Below are 22,532 nucleotides of genomic sequence, written 5' to 3'. Positions count from 1 at the left end.
CTTTTTAATAGATTGTTTCCATTTTACTGCAAAATATTTAGATACGCATCTCCTAAACAAATACCAAACCATAGTACACCATGAGAGTGTAGAGAAAACACTCACAAAAGAAATGCTTCTCTCTGGAAACAACTTCCCACAGCATGGGGCATTTCTCTGGTGCTATTGGAAGGATATCGAAAGCCATGGAATTTCAGCTCTGACTATAGCTCCTCATTTGCTTTTATTTAAAGGTCCCACTCTAAGTTCTTTATGGGGTGGTTAGGTTTTCTTGTAGGCCTCTTAGGCATCACAAGCTTCTTTAATCCTTAACTGTATACTTCATTGCTGTAATTGAAGCTCTTTTGTTGCTGTAATTCCTTCCTAATGTCACAGTTTCAGTCAAGCATTCTTTCCCTCTGGAGGCATTAATTGTTGCCAGTTTTGAAAATGCCCTTGATTGGTATATACTTTTTGCTTCTGGCGCCAAAACATGTCACTGTTTGCTATTCTTCCTCTAGGTGAAAAGACTTTTTTTCTTTTTGTTTGACATACACCATGCCCTTTTTAAGCTCTGTAGTGTAATTTAGAGTATCTTTGTCCACCAGTTGGAAGGTCAGCATGCGTCATGGTTTCATGTACTTTACCAATTTTCAGTACATGTCATAGATAGATTTAAATTTTCTTTTATTTGCTATTAGCTGTGAAATTATTGGTCACTGGGGCTTATGATAGCCTATCCTTGTTAAGGATTTACCTTTTGTTTATAGTATGTCATTAAAATAAATGGTTATTTTCCAATGACAAGACCTTCACTGAAATACAAAGCTAAAAGGGAAGATACTTCTTCAAATGTAGCAGAATGTACTGGAAAATATTTTCTAGTTTGAAATTAAGCGAGTTCTCTTTAGTCCTGGTAACTATTTCAGATCATATACAGTTAAATGGATACTTTATTAACAAACTTTATTGCCTTCATTTCACGTATACCCACACATACACACATACACACACACACACACACACACACGTACAAAAGCTACCTCCAATTAAAGAGGAAATATTAGTTATTATTTTGCAAAAAGTTACAAACACTAGGATATATTTTGAAATAAAAACCATCAGCCTTCAACCAGCATTTACTGGGTCTCCACACTGAGACTATCCTTGTTCTAGGCACTAGAGCGAGTATTAAGCAAGACAGGCAAATTCATAACTCCCACAAAGCCTGAGTTTTAGAAACTTGGTCTAGATTTCTTTTCCAATTTAAATTTATTCTCTTCTTCCTCATCTGATTATATACTAAAGGGCCTTATATGCTCCTTCCAATAGGAACACATTCTCCATGATGAGAGCACCAATCTGTGATTTAGTGCTTGGAATTATGCAATTTATTCTAAAGTCATCTGCTTCTGAGAGTAGTACAAGTCTATTTTATTATATAAAAATGGAATACACTGAAATTTATTATTATTTTACTGAACATAAATCAGCAAATGGATTCAATATACATTACCTAAGGACTGACATTTCAAGCCCCGTGGCCATGTGTTTCCGTAAATGTGTTTCTGTGTTCATTTACTGCTACATTTTGAATCATTGCCTCTGCCCATGTGACTGTTGCTGTCTCTCCCTATAGCCTGGATGAACCCATTTCTTTCCAAGGACGAAAGCTGCTACAAGATAATAGAAAACCTTGGCCTGAGTGACACAAAACTCTTGCTTATTATAATGTAGTATGGAGCTCAAAGGAAGAATTGACGCAGACTCCAGTTTAGTCTTTTATTATTTGAACTTTATTTTGTTTTATTACAATACAAATAAAAACACAGTAACTCTCAATAGTTCTATAAACATTTTGCTACCTACTTTAATGTTAATTCTCAAATATTTTCTTGATTCCACATTATTGATTTATACATATTTTATTTAAACTTCATTTGCGATTTTTTAAAGTTTTATGATTTAATGCAAAAAAAATTGTACATCTCCAACTTTACAGTGAAAAAAACTTTGGTCTCAATATGCAGATATATATGTTGAGAGTAAATTTTGAGGATTTTGGTAACATAGGTCAATTTCAGATGTTGGGCCATGATTATGAAAACTTCCCAGAATGGCCTAGAGAATAGCAGCAGAGTTCTCCATCCTGCTGTGGGATTTCTCTCTGAGATCAATGTCATTCTGTGTGCGTTTTTCTCTCAGGAGGTCGAGCTGTGTCGTGTTAGCAGTCAAGAGAAGCTGGGCCTGACAGTCTGTTACCGAACAGATGATGAGGAAGACACCGGCATTTATGTCAGCGAGGTAAGAAATGCCGTGGAGGAGAGAGTAGGGGAGGCAGACGGCGAGTGATGGAGTGAAATGACTCACGATGAGGAAATCCTTGGGAGGCTCGAATGTGAAGAATTGGCCATGTTCCAATAGTTGTCACTTTCAATTAGGAAAGTAAATTATGTTGCCTGAGTAATGTAATTATTATCAGCCTATTTAATGTGGATGCTTTCACCACAGAATCCCAGTATGGAAAAGTGCAAAACTGGTAACATTGTCTAAATTTGAATAAAGTCCCATAAGTATGCAAGGAAGTCCAGCAAAGTTTTTTGATCAGCAAACATCTGTCCTTCCAGTCCCGCTGTCTTTTATCTGTCCTGTTAACAATAACATTGACTAATTGTTTTAAATATAATATTCACAATAATCACATATTTTATTCTGCTGATGGAATTGATAAACGTGAACATCATATCCAAGAAGTGTATCCATTAGTTTGTTTTATTTGGCCCCATAATAACTTTCAAAGAGTGAGGTACTTAGGGAACTATATTCAATATCTTGTAATAAACCACAATGAAAAGAATATGAAAAAGAATATGTACATACGTGTATAACTGCATCACTTTGCTGTACACCAGAAACTAACACAACATTGTAAATCAACTATACTTAGATTAAAAAAACTGAGGTACTTAAATGTGAAATACCCTCAGTTTAATTACTTTGAAAAAACGTAAAGCAAAATTTATTATTATAGGTAATTTTTTGAAACTCCCGAAAGAATCATTTTATAAGAAGTAGTAAGATTTTGTGTATATATTTATAATTAAAAATTATACATGTACATGCAAACACATATATGTATGTACATACATATATAGATATTACCTGACACCTGCATATATGTATATATAGACACATATGTGTGTGTGAAACCAGGTATGTATATATGTATTTGTATGAACCCAGAGCTCAGAGAAACTAAATACTAATTGCTGTTCTGTGCTGTTCCAAATTTTCTTGGCCGTGACTTTGAAAACATTACATAACTTACTGAGCTTCTGCTTCCTCAACTAGAAACTTAGTATGACAATGCTTATCACATTGCTTTTATAGACATGTTTAGACTATGGAAAAGATAATATAATTAATGTGCTTAGAAAACCACGCAGCTCTATAAATGTAAATGTTAGTCTCTATCACTTTACCAAAAAATCTACTGACTGGCTCTTGCTACGGAAAAATCTTCAGAGAATATTTGACTTACATACCTCTTTTAAATAAACAACTATGATAACCCCTCTGATTATGGTGAGGAAGGATAAGCACATACCTGCAGCATTATCTTTTGTATTATGTACGGAGGTACAAATGCAGAATTTTAATACTGGTTTGATTATCATTCTGAAGACAGGTTGAGATTGTGAATGGCTTCTAAATAGGATACAATTGATTAACCATCCCTTATTTCTTTGAAGTAAATCTCTACTTACTACTTAAACATGTCAGCTTTGGAACTTTACTTTTCAGGGATTGTAAGAAAGCCACAGGAACAGGACAAAATTACTTGGAAAAAATTTTTCCCTATATGCCTTACATGTAATTATAGTGTCTTTTGCTCTTGATTGAACACTTAAAACTCATTTATTGGGGGGCATCACCTAATTAGAAAGTAATATCTAACATCAAGCTTACACTACACTTGAAATACTTTGCCTAAAATTAAAAAAAAAGGCTTTGCTGGAATAAGCTCCAGTAAAGGGTCTGAAGCCATCATGTGAAATGTGATAGATGGAATTACCCCCAGTGAACAGTAAGTCATCACTCAAGTTTGGCCCATTAAAATGTTGATAAACTCTTAATAGAGTTTTATCTACTTATTCTAAAATAAGTGATAGTTAATATACTTCACCCTCTATGTAAAGTAGTTTAGTAATAATCTACATGGATGGGATTTTTTTTTCACTTTTTGAGCTACATAGATTATAAATCTCTTTATAAATTAAAGTGTTCATAATACAGAAATCCCTTTAATAAATATGGACTTATAGTATAGCTATCAGGTTTTCTCAGACAGCTAAGGCAGAATTTAAAAATCACCCTAGCAGAAAGTAAATTTCCTGGGTCCAGAGAATCCTAGTATTAACATCAGCTGAGGATCATGTCAGCTGAAGACCAGGTCTGACAGTTGGGATACAGAAATGAGTGAAAGGATATAAAAAAATAAAATAAAAAGGGGGGAAAGGATAAAAGGAAGGAAGAAAGAAAGACAGGGAGGGAGAAAAAAGTGGTCTACAAATCAAGATGTGCTCTAGTACTCTTTAATTTTATTATAATTAATTCTAAAATAGTTCATTTACATTTTTAGAATCAGTTGACAGATAAAAATTGGTCATGCACTCTATAAAGCAATAGGAAAACTTGAAACACAGTTTTTAAAATTATTTTTTAAAAACATATTTTTAAGTTCCTGGGGGAATATTGCATATCCAGTTGAAGCTGTGTGTCCTCACCCTTACAGGTAGATCCAAACAGCATTGCTGCCAAAGATGGCCGGATTCGAGAAGGGGATCGAATTTTGCAAGTATGTGGTGTGGTTATTTCCTTTAATTTCCTACTATCTGTCCAATAGTTTTAATTTTATTTTGTTCCTTGAAAAATCTTGGAGAAAATGATTTGTCTTTGTTTCTGGATAGTAACATCTATAAAACTAAAAGCTATCATTTAAACCTTTTTAAAAATAAGGATAGGGCCATTTATTAAGGATTAGTAGAGTTGTTTCACTGCAGATCACGACTGCAAAACAGGAAGGAGTACTCAAATGACAAATTGAAGAAGTTACAAACTGTTAAAACATTCTGCAAAACTTTTAGTTGTTGCAACAGATCTATAGTTCCTGTTTCTCCTTCCTAGATATGAACCCCTGAATTCAATACATTTGGATGCAATACCTTACCTGGAACCAGGGCTTTAAAAATAGACAAGATGCCATGGCAGCCTTTGGGGTATTCCCTGTGTAATTAGGAAGACAGCTGCATACACAGATGATCACATACAATGTGATGTTGTCATGAGAAAATTGTGCCACACCAGAGGGCTGTCCTGCCCAGCCTTCTGCTGGTCTTCTTTCCTTTCTTTAGTAGGACATTCACTGAATCACACCACTTCTCCATACCCCTTCCCTTCTCTAGCGAGAAGCCACGGAACTCCCTTTTCATCAGGGACCCTCCACTAAGTCTCCAATGAGGAAAGAATAAAAGCATGTATTAGAGGTTATTCATGGTTCCACTAGTTTTCAGAAAACTTCCAGAATATATTTTTTCTACTTTAATGAGCTCCCTAAGTGGTGACTTGTAGTTAAACAAAATGGGATGTGTCTATCACTATTCAGGGGCAAGAAAAGTAAATCAAGAAACCAAGACTTAATCTTTTTTGCTACCGTATTTTCAATGTTTTTCTCACACTCGTGTGAATACACAAGTGAATAAAACACAGGTATTCAGTAAGAGAGAGTGATAGGATAGATGGAAGACTAAAATCTGCAGTACAGCTTTAGTTATGTATCCTCATTAATAAAAAGGGGTACCATCTTAGTGTGTCATCCAGACAATGAAAGCTTCAAAAGTATTTCACTATGTTTTTGATTTAGAAATTGTTTTATTTTTTATTTTTTAAGCTCTTTATTGGAATTTAATTGCTTTACAATCTTGCACTAGTTTTTGAGGTACACCAAAGTGAATCAGCTGTATTTATACATATATCCCCATATCCCCTCCCTCCTGCGACTCCCTCCCACCCTCCCTGTCCTGGCTCTCCAAGGCATCACCTGTCATCGAGTTGATCTCCCGTTGTTATACAGCAACGTCCCACTAGCTATCTATTTTACAGTTGGTAGTGTATATATATCTATGCTACTCTCTCACTTCGTCCCAGCTTCTCCTTCGCCACCCCTCCAAACCCCACGTCCTCCAGTCCATTCTCTGCATCTGCACCTTTATTCTTAACCTGTCACTGGGTTCATCAGTACCAATTTTTTAGATTCCATACATATGAGTTAGCATATGGTATTTGTTTTTCTCTTTCTGGCTTACTTTGCTCTGTATGACATTCTCTAGGTCTATCCACCTCATTACATATAGCTCAGTTTCATTGCTTTTTACAGCTGAGTAATATTCCATTGTATATATGTGCCACATCTTCTTTATCCATTCATCTGTTGATGGGCATTTAGGTTGCTTCCATGTCCTGGCTATAATAAATAGTGCTGCAGTGAACATTATGGTACATGTTTCTTTTTGGATTATGGTTTTCTCTGGGTATATACCCAGTAGTGGGATTACTGGATCATATGGTAGTTCCATTTTTGTGTTGTTCACTTTGTTAATGTCTCCAATTAAATATACTGAAAAGAATGTAATCTTCCTTTGATGCTGAGGGTCACGTCACGCCCAGCAACCATCCTGCGATGCTATAATAGAGTGAGAGGCTCAGTGGCTGAGAGGTTTGGAAGATTGTGTGCCCCGATACTAAATGACCCTAGCTGGCTACTTTTTCTGATGTGTTGGGTCTATGTTTTGTGTTTTCCTCTTGCTGTTTCCAGCTGTCGCTTCTTCCTCTCACCTTCTACTCACCACACCCCATACCCACTACTGCACTCTCACTGGCTCCCTTCCTAGTTTTCAGGTCACCACTTCCCACAGGCTAGATACACACATACTGTTAGTCAAATGGCATCTATTAGCTTTGTGGGTAGAGTTTGGTAGAAATAAAGTACATGTGTTTCCATAGATGCATACTGTATGTTTTGACACTTCTTTATTCTTGGCTATATTGCAGGCAGATAAAGTTTGCAGATAAGATATTTTCTGGATAATAAGGCATTCCTTAATGGAGTTGGTTCATTGAAGAAAAAACAGCAGGATTGATAAAGTGATGTGGTTTGCCTGATTAGTTTATATTCAGTGGCAAATATGTCACATCTAATGAATAAATACCTGTCACATTAAAAAGCCTGGAATTCAATTCTATCTGCACACACAGGAAACAAAGAGTCTTAAGGTGATAGTAAAATTATATTAAAGAAAATTGTGACAAAATTGTACCCATAGACAAATAGCTCCTGTGTGGCTGGTAAAGAGATTATGGGATACCTTGTAATGAACAATTAATGACTCCTTTCCCAGGGAGATGAGAAAGAGAGGATTTCTTCTCATCCTTTAAGTTTCCTGTCTGGCTTTGATTTAAATGAACCTGTTTAGAGCAATTGTGATTTTAACTTCCTCTTCACAATGACCTAAGTAGAGTACTACTATGGTCCTGCCCTCATTGTGTAGCTACAATTTTCTGACTGCAGTGTTCCACAAACCTGTTAGAGGACCTCCCCGAATAGCACCACACACAAAGGTGCTCACACGATATTGATGGAAGGCAGAGGTCGTGCAGAAGAGAAACCATGACCCAGCTTCGTGAGAACACATTTTAGCTCTCGTGTGATTTTTTTTCTGCAAGTGCCTGACAGTTCTGTTTGCTCTGCTATTGCCACAAATGGGTGGTATCCTACTCTTATTTTCTTCCCTTTGGATAACTGCTTTCTCCTTATTTCTGTTCTTTTCTCCCCTGTATGTCTATTCTTCATTTACTTTCTTTCTCTCCACACTAAAATATAAACACATTTGAAGTACATCTTTCCTCTTTTGCCTAAGATTCTGGGGTTTTCAAATAAGAAATTCTATAGGTGTTTGAATACCAAGAACTCTAGTTGCACACCTGCGTATGGTACACTTACGTGGGAAATCTAAAAATTAGCATATTAAAGCAAAAAAGCTATAGTAAGACATTTCTAGACTTTTAGGGTTTTTTCACACACACACATACACACACACACACACACACACTCAAATGCACATACAAGAGATTAAGCCGAAAGTGGGATTTTGGCTGATTTCTCTTTGTAATTGCCACAAATCTCTTCTAAACCAAGATAATATCCATTTTGAAACGAATGTTTACGTATCCCCATGCACAGAAAATGAGACAGATATATTATCTAGCAGTTTTTCCTCATTTATAACAAAAGTTACATATTGCCTTCCTCCTCACTCTTATTTCCCTTTCTTTTTCTTGAAAGGAAGGTCTTCCATTAAATTGTGATGACTGCACTTCTTATCTCTGCCCTCCCCTGTGTCTGGGTCCTTCACCTTTCTGTCTGCGTGGTGTTTCCAGGCACAGCAAGCTGCTTTCCCACAAGCAGTCCTGTAGGTATGAGCCATCACTCAAGAACAGGCGCAAACGGAGGTGGAAAGCTCGCTCGGATTCCATTCCTCAAGTCTTTTCATTCCTTGAGAGGCATCGTTGATGAAACCTACGGCTGCATTTTTTGGCCCAGTATCAATCTGGGTATCAAACTCCTCTCCCAAGTACAATGGGATCTACCAACCAGGCGGCTACGGTGGCCTTCACTTTGAAAAAGAAATAAAAATCACATTTTAATGCCAGTTTTCTGTGGCAAATTTATTTCCTTCCACTTATGATTCTGGATGTGAAACTGTTTCTACAGCATACGATCTGTCCTCCCAACATAAGGACGTAATGCCAGGGCTGGAGACCAGAGCTCTCATCATTATGAGTTTACAGAGTAGAGAGAACACCAACTATAAAGGAAATCAAACTCAGCCATATTGTTTCTTGATGGCCCTTTAAAAGTTAAAAACGCATATGAGATACATATCTTTTAAACTAGAACCATGTTTACTACTATGGATTTCATTGTTATGCCTGAATTTTAATATATTTGCTTTGTATAGAAGAACAGAGTCTTTCCAAGGGATGAAAATATACATAATCATGGTAATAATAATAACCACAATAGCATTAGCAGTAATATGTGCCAACCTTGAGCACTTTCTGTATACCAGGCACTTATTTAAACCCTTTGCATATACTAACTCATTTAATCCTCTAACAGCTCTCTGAGAAAGGCGCTATTCTGCATTTTAAGAGAGGAAACATAGTAATAGTGTTAACATGAATGAAGACTGTTTAGGTTAATGGTAAGTAAAATTGAGGTGAAAAATTTGGAAGTATGCATACATGCAAGTGAAAAAAAGTAGTAAGAATTGTTTTTCGAACAGAGAAGGTTAAGATAAGTTGTATGATATTATCCAACTCACTCTCCTCAGGGTCAGTGCCTACAGTGGAGGGAAGAGAAACAATTAGGTCCGTAACTGACAGACAAATAGATGCATCACAGATATACTACTGAGAATTACTATGAAATGGACACAAGCCCTAAAACTCAAAGAAATCATTATTTTTAAACTACATGCAATTGAGGTGGGGGAGTTGTCGTGGGGTCCATCACTGCCGATTTATGTTTATTTGAAGAAAAAAAGGGCTCGTACTGTACAAAAATAGCTTTTCAGATAGAAATTTACCAGAACAAAACAAAACAAAACAAAACCCCATAATACAGCCTTCTCAGTCATTAGTCCCCAATTTGGAATCAAAGTTTTTGTTCTCTAATTTGATGAATTTTATTTGAAAATTGCCAAAAAAAAATAAACCTCAGGAAATGTACTTAAAAGTTATAAAAGCTGAATTTTTCATACAGGTGACAAACTAAGGAGCTATTCATTTGATCACAGTAAGAAAATACAGCATGTGGTTTTTTAATCCCCCCCCTCAACTATTATTGTCTGATTTCTTTGTGCTAAATATGAGTCTAAGAATAAGAATCATTTATTGTGGTCCACAGTTAAGATTCCTGAGCTTGTCTTCAGATAATTATGTCTGTCTTCATGAATCAGCCAGAATCCCAGAGACCCACAAGGAGAAAACCTCAGGAGTCTACTTTATGCTTTTAAGCACAAATTCTCAGTGAAAGATGTTAGATTAATTATTGAAAAAATGGTCAATGCAGCCACACTCTTTGTTTAATTTATCAAAATAATTAATACCTATTTTAGATAGAATTACTTGACCTCTTCAATTGAAATTTCTTTCCACATTTTTGATGATGTGTTATGGATCAAAAATCTCATTGTCTCTGTGGAATTGAACAGTCAGTAAAATAAATTAAAATATCCAAAGAAAAAAAGTGTATCAATAAGAGCTAAATACATTTGAAAATGAAAAGGTAGTTTACAGTACAAACTTTAGGAACCTTATTTTCTCTGTAGAACTTAGAAAAAAGAAAAAGTTACATTTCAGACGCCACTAGAATCTTTCGTTTTTAATCAAAAGTTTACTCAAGCTTGGCTTCTTTCACTAAGCGTTCTTATTTTTTAAAAAATTACTTTATGTTTGTTTGTTTTTTAATTTAAGTATACTTAAGAGATGAGCCTTAAGATATTTCATTAGTTTTGTTGTTTTAGGGAAGCGGATAAATCTGAGAAGGGAGCTGGAGGAGATGAGTATGTTACTGATGCGCTGGTTCTTTAATTAAGTCCTGAAAGATATCCTGGGAATGATTTGGGGCAACTGAGTCAGACCCACACGCAAATATGAAATGATTAAATGAGAACGCAGGCAGCCGCGGCCCGGGAGCATCTCCTGGTGAGAGAGGATGCGGCGGCTCTCTAATTGGCTCGCAGCGAGCGCGCAGGATGACGGATTTCAGTTGTGGTACTGCCGGTCCTGCTTTCCCCAGCACCATTATCTCAGAGTGACACTTCCATTACTCTGAGCGGAGAAAGATGAACGCCACCTGTCAGGGGCTGGTTAATTGTGTTGCTAGATGTATGTTGCCAGGGCGCAGGTTGGACATTTATGAACATAACTGCTTCCTCTGATGTCCGCCATCCTTCAGGGATCAATATGGCTCTTACAGGAAGCGCGTAATTGAGTGAAGGCACTTACCACTGAGGGGCTGAAGACGAGCCCATTGTGTGAGCTTCATCGTCCATACATGTGCCATCAATGAGCTGATATTTGCCATTTATTGTGTGCAGCATTGTGGAAATGGAAACTAATGCGCCACTTTCATTTGTTTTGTAGATAAATGGGGAAGACGTCCGGGATCGGGAGGCGGCGGTGGCCCTGCTGTCTAGTGATGAGTGCCGGAGAATCGTGCTGCTGGTGGCAAGGCCGGAAAGCCAGGTCAGAACAGAGAGCAGCAGTCTTGAGACTGAACTTTAGGTTCACCGTCTGCTATTCCATATGAGATCAGTACCACCGACATTTGTAAAACAAGGGATACAAAATATAATTGAGTCATCTTTCCCAATTTGCCAACCTTATCAAGACGATTATAAGTAAAGACTCCTTAATATTGCTCCACAGAAAGGCAGCTAAACATCTTGTTTTTTTTAAAGCACACAAAATGGAATCATTACTCTCTCCTTCCACTTGCCAGTTATTTAAATTAATTCATAAATGAAAAATGATTGACTTTACATGATATGTAATTCTGTGTGGATCCTTGCTTTGGGTTTTCATCTAAAAATACTTAATTGGCACATTAAGGTATCTTGAATGAATCTCTAGTGAGAGAAACATTAGCATATCTAGCTATCAACTTAAATCTTTTTAGAGTAACTTTATCAAATAAAATACTTTAGGTTGCATGCTGTGGTTTCATGTACAGTAAATGAATTTTTTCCAAGTTTAGCATGAGCCAAGCATCTGTCTGGCCAAAAACAAACTGATAGCTTCTAAAGAATTTTTTATATCTTTACAGAGGGAGATGTCACAAAAGTAAAGGAGAGGTAATGGTGGAAGAAAAGTACTCTTGGTACTTGTTTTTATATCCTTTTTATCCTCCACCACAATGCAGAAAGGACATTACATTGTCACCATTCTATCCATCTGACAGTAGTTTGAGTGAAGTTGCTTATATCACCATTTGTCTTTCAGGTTATTGATCTGATATCTTTCAGACTCAGTAACTACATACTACCTATAAATTACATTGAGTAAGTGTATTTCAGTGTCAGACCGAATCCTGACTTGAATATAGTGGTTATAAAAGATCACCCTTTCCGCATATATTTCCTTTATGCCCTTGACCATTCTACATGGTTCCCATAAAGCCTGCCATAGCCCAGGGCAGACTAAAGTTACACACCTGAGGTCCTAGGAGTGGGGAAGGAAACTGCGTAACTGACTGGGCTGCCTATGTGGGAGTGAATTATTAAAATACATATGAAATTACACTGATTACCTGAAAAGTTTGCAAACCAGTTAATCTCGATGACCCCATTTTCTTGAAAAAGGACAGAATAAAGGGACTAAATACATATAAGTGAAATTAATGGTAAATTGAAGAGAACGCAATAGTCATCCTTGCTGTAGAAAAGATATTTCGACTTTATAATATGATTTCCTTGCCCTTTCCACATAACGGCTCGAGAACTCATTCATTTAGAAGTAAAACATTTCTTTTACTATGCCTCATAACAGCTATAAAGTACTGTGGAAAGAATAGAAATTAATAACATCAGACAAGATCCTGTTAATCTTTGATGGCATACACATGCTTGGTAGAACCACTGGTGTTTTTAAATATCTGGCTACACTCCTCCTGACCCAAAAGTCAATGCTGGAGGATGAATTGTCAAACAAGACTTTCTTTCCACAGTTAATAAAAGATGGTCATCTGACTCTGTAGGATACCATCCTCTCTGTCAAAATCAAGACCTGCCCTAGTCCCTTGATCCTGAAGAAGCGATCATGACACTGGAAGGAAGCTAATTGCCTCTAGAATATCAGATTTCTAGAAAAATGAGGAAAGAAAAATGCATTTTAACACCATACTTTAAAAATGTAATTTAAGCAGTACATGTTATAAGGTGGCAAAAACAACACAAAACAAAACTTGTATTTGTATCACCGTATTTTCCCATCAGTTTCAATATATCTCATTATTGCATTTTTGGCTTGTGTATTTTATTTAGGGAGAGTATGAAAGTTTTTATGTGCTTTTTTGTAGCCTTTTTTTTTAATGTTTCAAATACTCCCTACATTGTCGGAAATGATCTACGGACTTGCTGGGGGCAGTATTGTGCAACCGTGCAGTATTTGTAAATAACTCATTTCTTTCATTCCCTGTCAACTTACTTTCATTTTCTGCCCATTTTCTTCCTCAGACCATTAAAGATATTGCTATCCTGTCCTATTCCCCTTGGGACATTGGGGCAGAAAGGACTCGCGTAAGAATTGTAGAGAACGTTTGAGACAGTGCACGTTGTTCCCGTCTCCGAAATGCCACGTGATCCTTTGCCATGCAGACAGATCCCCCTTTATAGTAATGACAGTCCTCCCTTTCCCACGGCTCAGCTCAAGGGAAAAGGCTGTCTCTGCCACAGCACTGGACTCAGACTGCTATGAATGCATGTGTAGTGGGGAGGGAAATGCTACAAGAAAGGAGGTGAGCCAGAAGAATCTCTCCTGACTTAGTGCACTGTGTATTCTTCCAGCCTAGAGGGAAGCCTTATCAATGCAAACGTATACTAATTACCCATGGCAACTCAGGGATCTGCGGGGTTAGTTAATAAGAAAAGAGTTATAGGGTACCATTAATTTCTATCATTTGTTCTCTTTGTCTTCCCCACCCCTTCATTTCAATTTCAAAAGACTTTGTTCCATCATTCACTGTATCAGTGTTGACAAATGTTTTGACCTGATTAAAGAAAAATTCGATGGTGTGCTTATAAAAAATAAACATTTCTAGCTTTAAGTAATTTCTTTTGGAGCCTGGCATATGCAGCTTCATGAAACTTAAAAGGGATTAAAAAATGTAAAACTTGGACAATTATGAATTGGACTGAATGTAAATTTTTAGTCAGCTTAATTTTCATAGCTCATCTGCATATCAAAGTCACTGGGGTGGAACTTGGTCAAGTTATTCAGGCCACAGTGAAATAAATGAGGATGGATAAATGTACTGACGCTTTTGGCCCAGTCAAGTTCGAAATAATTTAAGGTCTAGGTAGCCTTTAGTAAATAAAAAGAAACCTGTGACTGCCTTCATTTTTAATGAAGGTGATGCATATACACTAATGTCTCTTCTGGTGAAATTTAATATCCTCTCGGGCTCATTTGCATGTAAGTTTCAGAAGTTCAGTTCTCTTAAAGACAGGCTTATTTTGTGTGTTTGTGTGGTGCTTACCGTTTGTCCGGTGGTGAAAACATCTCCCTCTGTTGTCAATTTTGACTCACTAGAAAGCTGCTCTTTCTTTGTAACACAGAGTAAAGCGGAACTTTGACAATAATTAGGTTAATTCAATCAGGTTAGACAGCTAATTTATGTAATCCAGCTCCAAAAACCCACTTTAAGGCAAATTATCTGTATTGACTGTCAACACTTATCATATTAGCACGGTAACCACCAGTTTTCTACTTCCCTTTGTATTGAGAAGCCAGAAGGATTTGTTCGGTTTAGTTTGGGTAAGACTTCCCACAACAATACCTGCCTTCATCACCTACGAACAAAATCCCGCGTGCTCCACTGGGTATCCCGCACCCTGACATGCAACACTTAGGGTCCTTTCCCTTGGAACTGGGTCTGAGAAATGAATCACCATAGTCAGGGCATAGCACCACATCTTTTTGAGAATGACTTAGAATTTTCCTTTTTTTTTCAGATAAACAAAATGTTGTCTGTATTTGTGACAAGCTGCCATCTTGCTGACTTGAAAGTCAGCCACCTAAAAATAAAAAAGCAGAATAAGGGAAGCATCAGTGTGTGTGTGTGTGTGTGTGTGTGTCTGTGTGTGTGTCTGTGTGTGGAGGGCGGAGTTGGCGGGCGCTTTGTGTGGAGTTGCTTTGAGGGTTGTTGTTCAGGAAAAAGGCCCAATTGTCTCATAGCCTTATTAGTAGCATCGCAGCTCTTTAACACGGGGACTGTTGGAGGTAATGAGCATGACAGCTGTGGATTATGCAATATGCTTTTCATACATTTTGAAAGATGGTAATGTTCTGTGCTGTGAAATCTACTCGTGTATGAGAGAAAATCTGTAGCTCTGTTTCAGGAAAGGATAAAAGGCATAGCAGTCCAATTTTTTTTATCACCTTTTCTTCCTCCTGAGAGGGGAACTATAGGAGGCTGGTATTTTGAAGAGAATCATTATGATAAAAGGAACTGGTCAGGCATCACCATTTAAGTTTACCCTATTTTAGCTAGAGTTCTCACAAACCGAATATAATGTACTAATGTACTCTTTTGCAGCTGGATGAAGGCTGGCTGGAAGATGAAAGGAATGCATTCTTAGAGGAGTTAAACTTGGCGATGTTGGAAGAACAGCATAATGAGGCAATGCAGCGCACTGCCAGTGAGGTGGAGCAGGTAGGGCCACAATCGGAACTCCATCATGTGAAATGATGCTAGTTCTTTTCTAATGTGTTGCCATCAATGGCATAAAAACAAAATAAAAAAACAAAATCAAAGAGTTTGATCAACCATCTCTGCAATAGTAGTTTTTGAAAGCAAATGATCATCTCAAATGACACAGAGGGAATAAATACAATTTTTTTCTAGTAAGAGTATTTCTAGTTTGTGACGCTTAGGGGCCACTGTGGAGAGTGCAGTGGTGTTCAAATGCTGACCCAGGTGCTGTTCAACATAATTCAGAAATTTAATAGTAAAAATGCATGTTGCTTCTCAATATACCAGCTGGAGACAAACTATATCTCACAAGGTAACCCCTCCCCCCCAAAAAAGTAATTTTATATTTTAAAATATTAATACATGTATTTGAATATTTAGGAACTTCAACAACTTTAAGAAGATGATGACATGATGTAAGCCATCAATCTTATTTGACTGTTTGGTATGATGATTACACCTTTATACTCCTGAATTAGGACCAGTTCATCTTGAGATTATTGACGTCAACAAAAAATTCACAGCCCCTGATATGTTTCCATTACCATATTTGATGCTGAGAAAACAGAGAAAATGAGCAAAGTTCCTTCCTACCTTTAAGTAACTCATAACGAGTGAAAGATTGCAGCGTGGTTTGTGGCAAACTGAGTCTTAGGATTCTTTTCATTTTTGTGGTCATTTTTGCGCTGGATAAAATCAAGATCAATATCACCAAGATTTTTTTATGTCAGATTCATGTCATTTGTCTGATATAATTTTATTAACACTTCTGCTGTCAATCCGATGATTTAATTATCATCCTGTTCTCAACTTTAATTCTTAACTCACCCTAAAACGTAATTTAAAAAAATATATATATCCTGACAGTTTCGCTTAGGACCATAAAACACAAACATTCTATCACTTTACCAAACTGAATGATGAGTTACATTGACATGTTGGCATCACATAACAGAGAGGTGTGTGTGTGTGTGCGCGCACGCGTGCTCTCACATGCACATGCTAATAAGTTTTAGGTTGCAAACTGCAGTTGATAGAGCTGTGTGTGCTACACTCTGTGCTCACCACGGACCGCTCAGTGGCCGCTTTACAAACAGTAGTTCATGCTGAAAAGCAGTGCTGCTCCTGCAGTGATTGCCTTTCAATGTAAAGAGGACAGATTGAAATTTTAATGTATGACTTCAAGACTGGCCACAAATAAAGATATTTTTTGGTGGCAGAAGCTGGTTACAAGCAAGAAAGTCCTTGCTCCAGGCTTTTTCTCTCTTAGATACAAAATGTGACCTGATACAGAATTGACAGGAGGATGTTGGAAGAGAGAAAGAAGGGAGAAATCCTGTCCAGGTGAAGTGATATGGTGTCAAATACCGCCTACTCATCAGATATAATACAAACGCTAGGTCTTTTGAGGTAACACAAGATGTCCCTGAGGTTAGATTTTCATTGCGTAGAAATTTTTCTTCACCATGAGACTGAAAAATGATGAGAAGTACAGAAAGCTTTAAAAGTCCTTTGCCCTTATAAACAATAATACTACATTAGAAGTGTCTTTGTAGAAACATTGCCTGTCACTATAATAATTCCATAGGGAAATGATAAATTATAGAGTAGCATTGTATCAGAGACCAGGAATTCTAGGTTTGAGAATAGAACACTCTTTTTATTTTCACATGTGCTCATAAACCAGTGACAAAAGAAAGGGAAATTCAATGAAAAATTGCATATCCGTATTTAAAAACTAAAGTACATATCCGTCTGAAAGGCTCAACTTACGTGCTGTCCTTGGTCCTGTGAATCTTGTTACACATTTTGGTAACCAATTTGTCTGTATCACTTATTGCATGTATAATAAGCAAAAATACTGCCTTCTTGTATTTTTTTCAGCTTACCATTAGATAGGAGAAAAATATAAATGTAAGTTATATGGTATAGAAACTCAAATGTCCAATATCAACAATATCCTCTGAGGGTTTTATGTAAGCACAGTGTGCACATGTCACCACATTTGATGCTACTGTCACCTTATAGCAAGGGACATAGGGTTGTATCCAGCTTTCCAGTGTTAGTTACAATTACTTATGTGTAACATTATTTTTCATCAATAAGACATTTTAAATCAATGTCAGTATGTTCTCAAAAAATGAGGAAAAATATTTTAGGGAAAGATTGAGAATCCTGGAATAGCACGATATATGCTCGTGTTCTCCCCCCCAGCTCATTATACTTTGTTCTGCCCTCACTTAGGTGGTAGAAAACAATAATTATCTGGTCCTTCCAGACCTGTTTTACCTTTTATCAGCCCTTCTGTCCTTCTTTAACATTAACAAGCCTAATTATATTTAATTATATAATATCCTGCTAAAGAAAAAAATATATATGTATATAATAGTGAGTAAACTTAGACATAAGGAGAATATAATCTAGAAACTGCCATGCAGACTTTCATAAGAAAAGTGATTGAAGGAAGACTAACTTTACCCTATTCACAGAAAAACAACTAGATATGCATCTCCCTAGGGCAGTGACAGTTAATTGTTCTGCATGAAAAGCCAAAAATTACAAGAGAGTGATGTTCACATATACATTTACATATGTATCTCAAAGTATATTTTTTGACATTATGCCCATGTCTGGCAATCACTGCTGCTCAGATTTTCAGGGGAACTGTCATTTTACTCTCAGAAAATAAAACTCACCTCTGAAGGAAATTACTGGTTAAGAGTATAAAAATCTTGGACTTCCTAGGTGGTGCAGTGGTTAAGAATCCACCTGCCAATTCAGGGGACACGGGTTGGATCCCTGCTCCAGGAAGATCCCACATGCTGCGGAGCAACTATGCCCATATGCCACAACTATTGAGCCTGAGCTTTAGAGCCCGTGGGCCCCATCTATTGAGCCCATGTGCTGCAACTACTGAAGCCCACTCGCCTAGAGCCCGTGCTCCACAACAAGAGAAGCCACGGCAATAAGGAGTCCACACACTACAATGAAGAGTAGCCCCCGCTCGCCACAACTAGAGAAAGCCCGCATGCAGCAACAAAGACCCAGCACAGCCAATAAATAAATAAATAAATAAATAAATTTATATAAAAAAAAGTATAAAAATCTTCTAAAGTAACCCAAATGAGTCCTAAGACATTACTATTGCTTTTGAACAACATGATTTTGAGATGCTTTGAGGTTAAAGCACATGAATGCAAGAATATGGCATCTTGAACACATAAGAAATCCTGGCCCTGGGGGATGACACTGGCCTCCTGGACCTCCATCCTAGAAAGCTACATCCATCTGGGATTAAGTTGCCTCATCTATAGATGTCACGTCTTGGGCTCCAGTACGAACTTATTCCTGAAATTTTGTGATGTTTGGCATATCATTATCAGTGTATTACTAGATCCAATGACGTTTCCTCTGAATTTGAGAAAAGTTCAGGGGAAAAAAAATAGTAACAAGATGATGTGGCTTCTGAACTCCAGGCCTTCCTGTTGCTGAAGACCATTTTGGCATCTGTCTTATTCATCCTTTTGTGTATGATCACCTCAGAAACACATAAAGTCACCTCCTTTATACACCTTCACTCCAGTTTCCCAACTTAGAGAAAACCTTAACACAAGAATCACTTATTTAAATATGTCCTGTTTTGTTTATCCTCAAGTGAGTAGCATAGCCATATTCAAGCGGCTTTTGTTTTCTTTATTTCCAAGCATAAAACCTGCTGTGAGCTAATTGCCTTCATTTCAAAAATCCTTATGGGTACTAAAATTAGGGCAGCTTTCTAGGAACTTCATTTTTGTCAAGAAGCACTTTTTTCAAGCAGGTTTTTCAACAATTGGTATTTTTCAAAATAATTAACTTTCTTCTCTCAACTTTATTCTTAGCCAAAAAAGCAAGAAGAAGAAGAAGGCACAACAGACACGGCAACATCCTCATCCAACAACCATGAGAAGGACAGTGGAGTGGGGCGCACGGATGAAAGCTTGCGCAACGATGAGAGCTCAGAGCAGGACAATGCAGCCGAGGATCCCAAAGGCACATCTCTGAAGGGCAAGAGAGAGCTTGGGCAGAGCCAAGACACGCTGGGAAGCGTTGAACTTCAATGCAATGAGAGCTTCGTGTCTGGTGAATACGTTGACTCGGACTGTATTGGCAACCGAGATGAGGAGTGTGAAAGATTCCGGCAGCTCTTGGAGCTCAAGTGCAAGATTCGGAAGCGTGGAGAGTATGACCTGTATTACTCAAGCAGCACAATAGAATGCAATCGAGGGGATCGAGAGGGAGTGGAGCACGAACTACGGTTGCTTAATGAAGAACTAAGAAACATTGAACTTGAGTGCCAAAATATCATGCAGGCGCACAGGCTCCAGAAAGTGACAGACCAGTATGGAGACATCTGGGCACTGCATGACGGAGGATTCCGAAATTACAACACCAGCATAGACACGCAGAGGGCGAAACTCGATGACATCCTCGAACACCCAGAAAAGTCAGACAAAGACAGTTCTAGTGCTTACAACACAGCTGAGAGCTGCAGAAGCACGCCACTCACTGTGGACCGTTCCCCTGACAGTTCCCTTCCAAGGATGACCAACCTCACCAATAAGAAAAACCTGAGAAGCACAATGGCAGCCAATCAGTCCTCTTCCGGACAGAGTAGTAAAGAGTCGACCTCCACCAAAGCCAAAACCACTGAACAAGGTTGCGGCAGTGAAGGCAAGGAGCAGACTTCAGAAAGCAGCAAGCTTTCCGATCCAGAGAAGAGCAGCGGTGAACACATCCCTTACCTCTCTCCTTACCACAGCTCCTCCTATAGATATGCAAACATCCCAGCACATGCCCGGCATTATCAAAGCTACATGCAGTTAATTCAGCAGAAGTCCGCAGTCGAGTACGCTCAGAGTCAGCTCAGCTTGGTGAGCGTGTGCAAGGAGTCTCAGAAGTGCTCAGAACCCAAGATGGAATGGAAGGTGAAAGTCAGGAGCGACGGGACGCGGTACATCACCAAGAGACCCGTGCGGGACCGCATTCTGAAGGAGCGTGCCTTAAAGATCAAGGAGGAGCGGAGTGGCATGACGACAGACGATGACACCATGAGCGAGATGAAAATGGGGCGCTACTGGAGCAAAGAGGAGCGGAAGCAACACCTGGTACGGGCCAAAGAGCAGCGGCGCCGCCGAGAGTTCATGATGCGGAGCCGGTTGGAGTGTCTCAAGGAGAGTCCCCAGAGCGGCAGCGAGGGCAAGAAGGAGGTCAACATCATTGAACTGAGTCACAAAAAGATGATGAAAAAGAGAAACAAGAAAATTTTGGACAACTGGATGACAATCCAAGAACTGATGACCCATGGGGCCAAGTCCCCTGATGGCACACGAGTTCCTAATGCCTTTTTGTCAGTCACCACTGTATGACGGAACGGGTGGAAGGCCGCTGACTTTCAGAGGGTGCTACCAGTTTGGGTAGAGGATGCTTGCCTCGTTCAATGTGGCGTTTTTATATACATTTTGTGACTCTTTATAGTTTAAATTTTTTGTAAGCAAAAATACCTGCTAATTTTTCATTTGTTTTTCATATACTGGTACCTTCCTTTTGGCTGAGATTTTTCTTTAATTTGTGATATATTCATATTACTCATTTATATATAAAGACAAACAAAAGGAAAGAAAACAAAAAAAACTTGAACACAAGTACTGAGGAGCTAATTAATTTCCTATTTTAATGTATCTATTGTAGATCTGGATTTATTTCTCTAGTTTACTTATTTTCTACTTTAATAACAACTCAATGCCAAAATATTTCTATGCTTGCTTCTTGACATTATACATATGAAATCAAACCTGTTGATAAATCACGTGCCACATCTTGTCTTATACATAAAAACCACCTCTTTTTAACATCCCGTTGTACATTTAACACATAAATGGCCGTTGTCTATGTCTCAGTAAAGTGTAGGTGGACAATCTTCCTGTGGTGTGTAGTGACATTGGTCATGTAGCTAGATAGTTGTGGTAATTGTGACAATAAAAGAGAAATAAATCATTGATTATCCCTGAGAAAAGCTATCCAGGAGTGTTTTATTTCCATTGTTCACTGTGGTTACCAGATATAAATTACTTATGTATGTATACTATTTAGAAGACTCCTAATTGTGGATTATAAAATGTGTACATCTTCTATCCCTTTTTTTCAATAAATTGTCCTGAAATACTTCCCATAGATTATTGTGTCCCATATTCTTACCAGCATTAAGTTAGGTGATGCATGTAGAGCATCTAACAGAAACTGACTAAGCATTCAATAAACATGAGTTCATGCTCTCCTTGACTGGCACCCACATAAGGAAAAGACAAGAACGATTTAGGGGATGACATGGAGAGAGAGGATCAGTGAAGTTATCTGAGATTGTTTGTGAGGACACTGTATCAGCTCAGACGGCCATAACAACATATCCTAGACTGTGTGGCTTAAACAACTGAAATTTCTCACAGCTCCTGAGTCTAGAAGTCCAAAATCAAGGCACCAAATGATTCAGCTCCCTAATGAGGGCTCTATTCCTGTTCTGCAGATGACCTCCTTGCTGCATCCTTACATGGTAAAGAGAAAAAGAGAGAGGAAGCTCTCTGGTGTCACTTCTTTTAAGGATGCTAATCCCGTGCTGAGGGTCGCACTCTCATCTAAACCTAATTACCACCCAAAGGCCCTGTGTCCAACTACCATCACATTAGGGGTCAACGCTTCATCATATGAATTTGTAGGGGGAGGGGGACAGTTCAGTCCACGGTTCTACGTGCATTTCTTTAGTTCATCCATTGGAAATAAATTTTCGGAAACTATCTTTTTAATCACTTTCAGCATAGTCAACTATAAATGCCTTATTAAAAAGTGAGATTGTTTGATTATCAGATAGGTTTTTTTTAATCTAGCTTTTCATCATATAAACATCAACCGTATCATATATCAGTCA

At 37.9% G+C, this 22,532-nt stretch overlaps 1 protein-coding gene across 3 annotated transcripts in view; it reads left to right on the top strand.

Annotated features, from left to right (window-relative positions):
* Window positions 1-21,777, top strand: part of PDZRN4 (PDZ domain containing ring finger 4) — a 342,820-nt gene extending 321,043 nt beyond the window's left edge. For 2 of the 3 annotated variants that reach the window (XM_057703939.1, XM_057703940.1), the window contains exons 6-11: window positions 2,185-2,283; window positions 4,775-4,837; window positions 11,248-11,349; window positions 13,338-13,400; window positions 15,419-15,535; window positions 19,453-21,238. In XM_057703939.1, coding sequence (XP_057559922.1) covers window positions 2,185-2,283; window positions 4,775-4,837; window positions 11,248-11,349; window positions 13,338-13,400; window positions 15,419-15,535; window positions 19,453-20,979 — 1,971 coding nt within the window. In that variant the 3' untranslated portion in view covers window positions 20,980-21,238. Of the gene's footprint in view, window positions 1-2,184; window positions 2,284-4,774; window positions 4,838-11,247; window positions 11,350-13,337; window positions 13,401-15,418; window positions 15,536-19,452 lie in introns of all 3 variants that reach the window. The other variant, XM_057703938.1, reaches the window with a different exon arrangement.
* Window positions 21,778-22,532: the final 755 nt, after the last annotated feature.

This window comes from Hippopotamus amphibius, chromosome 12 (assembly GCF_030028045.1).
Source record: "Hippopotamus amphibius kiboko isolate mHipAmp2 chromosome 12, mHipAmp2.hap2, whole genome shotgun sequence".
NCBI lineage: Eukaryota > Metazoa > Chordata > Mammalia > Artiodactyla > Hippopotamidae > Hippopotamus > Hippopotamus amphibius.
Note: the sequence above shows the minus strand (reverse complement) of the source record. Positions and strands in the feature narration are given on the sequence as shown.